The sequence below is a fragment of the Ostrea edulis genome, chromosome 2 (genome assembly GCF_947568905.1).
Source record: "Ostrea edulis chromosome 2, xbOstEdul1.1, whole genome shotgun sequence".
NCBI lineage: Eukaryota > Metazoa > Mollusca > Bivalvia > Ostreida > Ostreidae > Ostrea > Ostrea edulis.
The window spans coordinates 95187580-95198057 of record NC_079165.1 but is presented as its reverse complement, the minus strand read 5'-3'; the positions used below and the strand labels follow the sequence as shown (position 1 = coordinate 95198057).

Sequence of the window (10478 nt, the reverse complement as noted above, 5' to 3'; positions counted from 1 at the left end):
GTTGTTGTAGATTAGTTACACCCAAAGAGCTATTTTGAACTAAAATTGCCACGGAGTATCCCGAGTAAAGGGACATGTCTCGTTATAAAGGGAAATGTTTACAAAATAGTGAGGAAGGGAAAACAGGTGAGCTATGTGATCCATGTGCCTCTAGTTTTAAAATTGTTTAAATGTACTTTGAGTTAAATGTGCTGACCGTCCTCTCAAAGTACGTAAAAAGTTCAAAGATAATGGTATTGATAATTTGGTGGTATTTCAGATCATTTGACTGTATCGTGACAAGGCATGTGATGTTCCATGAAGGCACATGCTTTATAAATGCGGAACAATAAGATATCTCGCAGATGAGCAGTAACCTAACATAGCGAAGATGAAAGCATTTTGCTCTATACTTGGACTTTTAGTTGTTGCATGTGTTATTAAAAGCCAAAATACAAAACCACACATTCTACTAGTGATAGCAGACGATTTTGGTTACAACGACATCGGGTATCATGGATCCGAGATAAAAACACCCAACTTGGATAAACTCGCGGGGGAAGGTATCAAGTTGGAGAATTATTACGTACAGCCGATATGTACACCGTCACGGAGCCAACTGATGTCTGGGCGCTATCAGGTATTCATAAGCACTATACTGATTTTTACACCTTGTTCTGAAAGCTATAATATCAAACTTTAAGGCTGTCACATGCCAAATTTTCACGTTTTATCAAAATAACCTAACCGGGAGGCCGTGAATACGAGCCTTGCTCGTGTCATGGCCGCGTCAAACCTCTAAGATATTAATAAGGTAGTGATTGCTCCTTCGCGAAAGGCTCGGTATTTAGGAGTAAGAATCACGGTTCTTTCGGATTGACCTTAAAAACGGATTTTCCAAGTCGCGGCACATGTCGACATGTTAACGAACCCTAGTTGAGGTATGTACAGCCGGAAGTGCTGAGCATAGAGGCATACTATAAAACCTGGCCTGGCCCCATTGGCCTGGCCTGGCCTCAAAATTGGCCTGGCCCCAATTTTGGCCTCTAATTATGCTTCATCCCAAATTTTGGCCTGGCCTCAAAAGTTGGCCTGGCCTCAAATTTGGCCTCTAAAAATTTTTTTGGCCTCAACCAAAAAAAATAGATTTTTTATCCAAAATTTCGATTGAATTCATTGATTTATTATTAGTTTTAGTTTTTTAAAGTCATAGCAGATAAATGAGATGTTTCTGTTGATTTGTATATGTGCATTTTAAAATAATCATAAACTACCACCAATCTGATTGATTTTATCGAATATCTATTGATTAGTTTATTGATCAAATTATTTTCTTTTCCCTTCATATATGTATGTACTTGTATACACCAAAAATGTATACACCACTTAATGAAACGATTGACATAGTGATTTTTTTTTTTCAGAATTATGATTGATTTCATTGATTTATTATTGGTTTTGTTTTTTCAAAATTGTTGAACATGAATTATATCTTTCTGCTATTTTGTGAATGTGCACATTAAAATAATCATGAACTACCACCAATCTGATTGATTTTATTGAATATCTATTGATCAGTTTATTGATTAAATAATTTTTTTCCTTCCTAACATATGTACTAGTACACACCAAAAAAAGTATACGGAACTAATGAAAAGATTGGCTTATTGATTTTTTTCTGAATTATGATTGATTTCATTGTTTATTATTGGTTTTGATTTTTCAGAATTGTTGAACATAAATGATATCTTTGTGTTGTTTTGTAAATATGCACATTGAAAACTCTCATTTTACTAATGATCCATTTCACTTATTGATAATGAATATAAAAAACAAATTCCCACCAGCGTAATGATGAATCATCACACTTCACACACTGCAATGTAGTGTACCCCCTTAATCACTCTCATTGATAAGAACAATGGGTTTGATATCTAGGTATAAAAATACTACCATAAATCATACAGATTTGAAATTACAACTTTGATAAATTAAGGATGTTCATATCTGTTTAAGCTATTTGAAATAAACATGTTACACTAGTACTGTAATGGGATATCAGATTATTTACATATTAATTTAACACAAGAGTTCTACAGCACGGGTCTTGACAGGAAGTCAAGGTTGAGGTTAATCTATGATATACGGTTTGAAATGTCACACAGCTCTGCACAGAACGTTTATTTTCATTAATTATCAGAATGAAAGATGATTTTGATGACAGTCATAAAAAACATTAAGAAGTAAAGCACAAAAATTAAAGCTGCACTTTGTGAATTTGTAGATGCATAAACCTTTTTTTTTCTCAATTATAAAACAATATTACGAGCATTACATGATTCTGATATTTGCTTAGATGTAGCTGCTGCAGTGGTTAGATAGAGGTACAAACGATTTTTTTTGGTTAACTAATGCAGGCTTGGACATAAAATAAGAAGAGGGCCGGTGGACAGATTTAATGTAATAATTGTAATTAGCTCTATTTTGCTGTTGCTTTATCAAAAAACCAGAAAAAAACATCACAATTTTGAAAATTCAGACAGACAATTTTGTTTACCTTATTTAGTTTAGGCACAATCATTAAATGAGTTACTAATTAAAATTTTCTGTTGTATCAAACACACCCTATTTGCAAATGTTGGACTGCTCCATTGTTTCTGTATAATGGAATTTCCAATTTCAGCAAATGTTTTCATCACCATCCTTTAATATGGTGATAGATATTCCCTTTATCCTGACAGGGCAGACTTTCATAGCATGGGAGCTTGTCACTTTTGCAATGAGTATTGAAACTTAATCATGAAATCAAGAAAGAAATATTTATAATACATCATATCCGTTTTAATCTACATGTACATTTTTCATTCTACGTAAAGTATAGGTAAATGAACACTAAAATACAAATCTAAAATCCTTAGTTTATTGGCTATTATCATTATGCTAGCAAACATTTCACTGTGTTTATTTTGATTTTTTTTTTAAACGTCATTTATCATGCTTTGGAAATTAAACGAGTAACACTAAATGCGTGGTATCTGCACATTGAAAACATTAAGATCACATGCTCTGTTCTGAATGTGCGCTGCTTTTAAAATCAAATTCATTATAATGACAACACTTTTATAATATATGTAAATTGATATCAAATTGAATTCTATTGAATACAAAAAATATCAATAAATCAATCATTTCATCCGTATACTTTTTGGTGTCTAGTACATAAGTTGGGAAGGGAAAAGCAAATAATCTTGTCAATAAACTAATCAATAGATTATCAATAAAATCAATCAGATTGGTAGTAATTCATGTTTATTCTAATGTAAATATATCATTTTATTTCTACAACTTTGAAAAACTAAAACCAATAATAAATCAATGAAATCAATCATAATTCTGAAGATCAATATGCCAATTGTTTCATTAGTTGTGCAATCTGTTTTGGTGTGTACTAATACATACATATATGAAGGGAAAGAAAATTGTTCAATAAACTGATCAATAGATATTCAATAAAATCAATCAGATTGGTGGTAGTTCACGATTATTTTATAGTGCACATTTACAAAACAACAGAAACATACCATTTATCTGCTATGACTTTGAAAAACTAAAACCAATAATAAATCAATGAATTCAATCAAAATTTTGAATTAAAAATTTTTTTTTGGTTGAGGCCAAAAACCAATTTAGAGGCCAAATTTGAGGCCAGGCCAACTTTTGAGGCCAGGCCAAAATTTGGGATGGAGCATAATTAGAGGCCAAAATTGGGGCCAGGCCAATTTTGAGGCCAGGCCAGGCCAATGGGGCCAGGCCAGGTTTTATAGTATGCCGAGCATAGGTCCCAGTAAAGAACTGCGAACGGAAGTATTGTTTCGCCGCCTACCTACTGGTAAATTTTTAAAAGTTATTATCTTAAAATGATTTTTATGTCAATATAGATATTTACATTGTAGATCTATATGAAATTCATAAAAGTTTATTTATTTGACAAAACAAAGAGAGATAACTATGGCGTATAAAACGTTGCTATACTCGATAATCTTGTGATGTATGTTCAATATCTCGTGATGTATGTTCAATATCTCGTGATGTCTGTTCAATATCTTGTGATTTATATTCAATATCTTGTGATGTATGTTCAATATCTTGTGATGTATGTTCAATATCTTATGATGTATGTTCAATATCTTGTGATGTATGTTCAATATCTTATGATCTTGTGATACATGTATGTTCAATATCTTGTAACGTGTCAAGGGGGTTCGTACCCGGTTGATTCCAGGATCTGGGGTTTTGAATTAATTCAACAAGTAAATAATTTTCCTCTGTAAAAATGATTGAACAAAATGATACAGTTTTCCTCTCTAAAGTGATTTAAATATATAACTACTGGTCTGCAAATATATACAAATAAGACCCTTCCCTTACTTAGGGGAAAATCACACTTGGTCGGCCTATATTACTACTTTATGAGTTTATACACCTCTAGATAGAGATATGCCTTATTCAGGCAGTAACAACTATCTAAGAGGTAAGCCCTAGCCGAATAAAGGTGGTCCAACTCCAGAAGCAGCAGTTACTGTGTTAATGCCTTATTCAGGACGGACAGTGAACTGCTAACCTCTGAAGCCTTACACCTTCCCTAACCGAGGAAGAATGACAAATAAATAGGCGAACCTCCAGGAGGTCAACCTCTAAAATGCTAGCCACTACTGTGGTCAGACTCCAAACAAATGGTCCTATATAACAAAGAAGTGTGGCAAGCCTCCAATATTTATATAAGGCAATCCACCTGTGGCAAGCCTCCAATATTAGGCAATCCACCTGACCAAACTAACCGTTATAATGCTTCTTCTTCCTCCGCTTGGCTTAAAAGAACCTTACTGACTGGCTGCAGCTGTATATATACCCTCTGTGGGTCACATGATCAGCAACAGTTTCTAGATCACCCGCTGCTAGCTAATTGTGTATCAACCATAGTTAAGTTTCTAGATCACCGTTTCTGTAGGCCTCTTGCAACATTGAAAAACATGAAATCATTACAATCTTATGATGTATGTTCTATATCTTGTGATGTATGTTCGATAATCTCGTGATGTATGTTCAATATCTTGTGATGTATGTTCAATATCGTGTGATGTATATTCGATAATCTTTTTGATGTATATTCTATATCTTGTGATGTATGCTCTATATCTTGTGATGCATATTCGATAATACTGTACATCACAAGATATTAAACATGCATCACAAGATATAGAACATACATCACAAGATATTAAACATGCATCACAAGATATTGAACATACATCACAAGATATAGAACATCCATCACAAGATATAGAATATACATCACAATATATTGAACATAAATCACAAGATATTAAACATGCATCACAATATATTGAACATACATCACAAGATATTGAACATACATCACAAGATATAGAATATACATCACAATATATTGAACATACATCACAAGATATTGAACATGCATCACAAGATATAGAACATACATCACAATATATTGAACATACATCACAAGATATTGAACATACATCACAAGATATTGAATATACATCACAATATATTGAACATACATCACAAGATATTGAACATGCATCACAAGATATAGAACATACATCACAAGACATAGAATATACATCACAAGATATTGAACATACATCACAAGATATCGAACATACATCACGAGATATTGAACATACATCACATCAAGATTATCGAATATAGCAATGTTTTCAGGGTTTGACACTAAGGCACGTCCGACCGACCGAGTCTACTAAACGATAGGTCCGGTCGGGTAAAATATCGATTTACTAGTCCGACTGGTCGTGTTAAAAAAAAAAAAAAGAAACTTTACTTTAAACCAGAAGTCGTTTCCGTGCTAAGGAAAGTAGAAATTAAAAAAAAGGTTGAGGTCATTTTATTCTAAATGGACTAAAGAATTTCCGTGACGGGTAGAATTTAAAGAAACAGAAAATGTGTTTGAAAATAAAAGCATCAAATTGAATGACGAGATTAAAGATTTCTTTGAGACAATTGAATACGTTTTAGTTCAAACTTAACGTTTGTAATTTAAATTAAGTATTTAGATATATAAGGAGTATCTATCAGGGTTTTTTTCTGGAAAGTTGGTCAGGGCTAGTGGATGTAAGGTCAGGTCTAGTAAAAATCATTTGAAGTAGCCCGACTGGTCTAGTGCTAAAAAAAGTAAATGTCAAACCCTGGTTTTATATGCCATAGATAACTCTATAATTTGTGTTAAAATCACATAATCACTATAGATATCAATGGAAAACGTATGGTAAGCCTTTCTACTATTTATTAAAAAAATAAGAGATCTCTTTGAATAAAAGAGATATCTATTTACATTAGAGATATATCTCTATTGGTTGTAGATATATCTTTGTAAGTTAGAGATTTATCTTTCCCCGCTAGATAGATATCTCTTTAACCAAAAGAGATATATCTTTAAACAAAAGAGATATATCCAAATAAAAAAGAAATCAGATATATCTGTACACTAGGGAGAGATCTCTTTCTCTTTGAGAGATATCTCTGAAAGCTAGAGAAATGTCTCAAAGAGAAATAGATATCTCTCTAGCGTAAAGAGATATAGCTCTATCAATGTACAAGAGATATCTCTTTAAGTTACAGAGATATCTCTTTAAATTTTCAAAACGAGATTTCTCTTTAACTTAAAGAGGCATCTCTTTAAATTAAACAGATTTTCCCCTTTGCATCGCCATTAATATGATGTAACCCTATTTTTTAACCAATCGCATGGTAAGATTTGCATTGACGGGCTTCGGTTTAGGGCGAATTCCTTAAGTCTTTAAGAGATATCTCTTTCATTTAAAGAGATATCTCTTTTATTCTGAGAGATACCTCTTTCTCTGAGAAAGATATATCTTTTTCAACGATTAAAAAGATATCTCTTATACTTTGAGAAATATCTCTTTAGGAATTGTTAGACAATATCTCTTTAAGTGAAGAAGATATCTCTCAGAGTAAAAGATATCTCTCAGAGTAAAAGAGATATCTCTTAAAGTGAAGGAGATATTTCTCTCAGTGTAAGAGATATCTCTAAAAGTAAAATAGATATCTCTAGATCTTTAGGTGAAAGAGATATCTCTAAAATAGATTTCTCTCTAAGTGAAAGCGACATATCTCTAAGTGAAAGAGATATATCTCGAAGTGGAACAGATATCTCGTTTTAGTGAGATATCTCTGAAAACTGAGAGATAAGTCTCATCTTAAAGAGATATCTCTTTATAATAAGAGATATCTCTTTAATTTAAAGAGACGTCTTATTTTTCGAATAAATAGTAAAAGGGCTTGCCATAAAACGGAAAATATTTTTAAACTATCTTTGCCCCCATGAAACACAAATTCCTTTCACGGGTGTCATAAATTGTCATGTAGCAAATTTACACCAACACTTTTGTTGTTTCAAAACACGGCGAAGATGTTCACTCTTTTATCAATTGCATATGAGGTTAAACTAATTAGAAAGAAGATTAACCATTTTTTTACTCAGTAATGTGAAGTAATTTGACAAATCAAATTGTTATCTATTTATATCAATAAGTATTTTAAAATATTTGACATTTTAAAGCGTGATTTCAAGGAACGGATTGTTCTACCCTCTATTCAAAAGAAGTTGCAATTAAGAGCAATTAACACTGGTGTTAAAGTTATTAATCAATTCCTAATGAATTCTACTTTGTATTAAAAAAAATATCATTAGCAAAATTTGCAAAGCTTTCTAAACTAGTTCTAATTGTAACGGGGACCGTTACAGATGTTCCCCAAACCTCCCCCAATTAAAAAGTGATGTCCTTGTGAATCTATAGCGAAAAATCATTTTATTTTAGCCTTTAATTACATGTAGTACGTTCAATATGGTCATTTCAGTACCAAAAAATGAAAGAAAGCGTTGCACGCGCATACACGCGCACGCGTGTATGATTCCGAAATTTTGTTGATGTCGTTCAACAGGCATGTGTATCATATACCCACAGTGTGAATTTCATAACGTTTCCACCAAATATAAGGAAGTTATAGCGATTTTAAAATCGTTCAATCAGAATTCAGCACACGTGCATGCACGTGCTGAGCAGTAATTCTAACCACAGCAATTTGTAAGGAGTACCAAGACACATCTAAACCATTAATATCAATAGAATTTGATGAAAAACAAAAACGTTATCGTCCTTTAAAAATTGAACATTTAAAAAACGTTGCACGCGCATGCGCGTGTGCGTTGGCATTTTTTTGTTACACCAATATATAGATACACATATTGTCTACGTATGCTGTGAATATCATCTCATTCGCTTCATAAATAAGATAGTTACAAACGTTTTAGTATTATCCAATCAAAATGAAGCGAACGTGCATGCGCGTGCAAATTGGTAATTTTGACCATGCAAATCAGTTAAGGGTCTCAATATCTACCTATGATATGAATTTCAAGCCATTTCAATGAACAACAAAAAAGTTAGACTGATTCCAAAGTTAGCGTACAAATTTTGTAATGCGCGTGCACGCGCATGCGTGCGCGTGCTGACAAAATAACTATTATTTTTCATATGCACAAATGATATACTATCATCCTATTTAGGTTTTATATCGCTTCCTTCAATATTCTGATTTTCCATTTTTTGTACCAAAATTGCAATGCATGTGCGCGCGTGTGCATGCATGTGCAGACAAAATGACTATCACTATGCACATCTACAAATGCTATACTATCATCCTGGAAAGTTTCATATCGATCCCTTTTGTAGTTTCTGAGAACACTACCGGACAAAAAAGTACCGGAGAAAAAGAATAATAACGAGCTATAACTGTGTTGGGATGCCAACACAAATGTCTCCGAACACCTCCCCATGTCAGAAATGGTTCTTGATGCCAGATAGGCACTCAGGATCCTCAAAGAACTCTAGAAACTGAATTTGGTTGAAATCCGATGGACTTGAATTTTGGCCTCCATTTTCTTCAATGGCGGCCATTTTGAAACATTTGAAAATTGATTGGAAGTAAATACTGATGCTAGAAATGAATGGTGGACCCTGAATTGACCCCACAACCAAAATGTTGTACAGATTTTAACACTTTCAAATATTTCGGTATATGGCGGCCATTTTGAAAATGGCGGCTCAAAAAAGAATTTTGATGGTGGAAATGGACTCGGAGTCACTAATTTACCCTAGAAATAGAATTTGGCTGAAATCCGACAATCTTGAGTTTTTGACGTTTTTTGGCCGCCATCTTGAAACGGCGGCCATTTTGAAAATTTGAAAAGTTGAATGCACCCCTCCTAGTGACCCCCTATCAGCTCACAAAGTTTGAAGTGGATCTGTCAAAGCACTTTCACAAAATCGGTCGGACAAATTTCTCACTAAAGAAGAGGAATAATAAGAATAAGAAGAAAATAATAATAAGAATAACGAGCTATAACTGTGTTGGGATGCCAACACAAATGTCTCCGAACACCTCTCCATGTTAGAAATGGTTTTTGATACCAGATATGCACTCAGGATCCTCTAAAACCCCTAGAAACTAAATTTGGTTAAAATTCGACAGACTTGTAATTTGGCCGCTATTTTCTTTAATGGCGGCCATTTTGAAACATTTGAAAATAGATTGGAAGGAAATACTGATGCTAGAAATGAATTGTGGACCCTCCATTTACCCCAGAACCCTAATGTTGTAAAGATTTCAACCCTTTGAAATATTTCGGTATATGGCGACCATTTTGAAAATGGCGGCTCAAATTTTTTTTTTGATGGTGGAAATGCACTCGGGGTCACTAAATTACCCTAGAAATAGAATTTGGTTGAAATCCGACAACCTTGAGTTTTTGACGTTTTTTGGCCGCCATTTTGAAACGGCGGCCATTTTGAAAATTTGAAAGTTGAATGCACCCCTCCTAGTGACCCCCTATCAGCTCACAAAGTTTGAAGTGGATCTGTCGAAGCACTTTCACAAAATCGGTCGGACAAATTTCTCACTAAAGAAGAGGAATAATAACTAGACACGATGTCGTTGCGAGCAACGAGTAGGTCTTCCGTCCGATTTGTTGATGAACTCGGAGTTTAAAAGAAAAAAAAGACAAATGAGTTCCAATTTAGTTTCCGACTTTAAGACACTTTAGATATAATCAATTTTTCATATCATAAGCTTCTGAAGCAAAGTTGCGGTGAAATTCGTTTGAAATTCGACTCTCCAGGCGAGTCATAAGGCCCGCGGGCCTATTTCTTGATGTCATTTGTTAGCCCTCTATAGACTCAACAACTTTAGTTCTATATGTCTTTACAAAATATTTACCTGTAAAAAGTTATTGAGATCGACCGATATCGACAAAAAATCGACTCTACAGGCGAGCCATGAGGCCCACAGACCCATTTTTTGATATTGATCGATAGGTTATGACACATTGAACAACTTTTGTTCTACATGTCTTAACA

General features: G+C 33.6%; 1 protein-coding gene across 2 annotated transcripts in view; it reads left to right on the top strand.

Moving 5' to 3' along the window:
- The window catches only part of LOC125680389 (arylsulfatase B-like), a 28259-nt gene continuing 17781 nt past the window's right edge, over window positions 1-10478 (top strand). The window contains exons 1-2 of one of the 2 annotated variants that reach the window (XM_056155618.1): window positions 1-126; window positions 260-619. In XM_056155618.1, coding sequence (XP_056011593.1) covers window positions 371-619 — 249 coding nt within the window. In that variant the 5' untranslated portion in view covers window positions 1-126; window positions 260-370. Of the gene's footprint in view, window positions 127-237; window positions 620-10478 lie in introns of those variants that run through there. The other variant, XM_048919946.2, reaches the window with a different exon arrangement.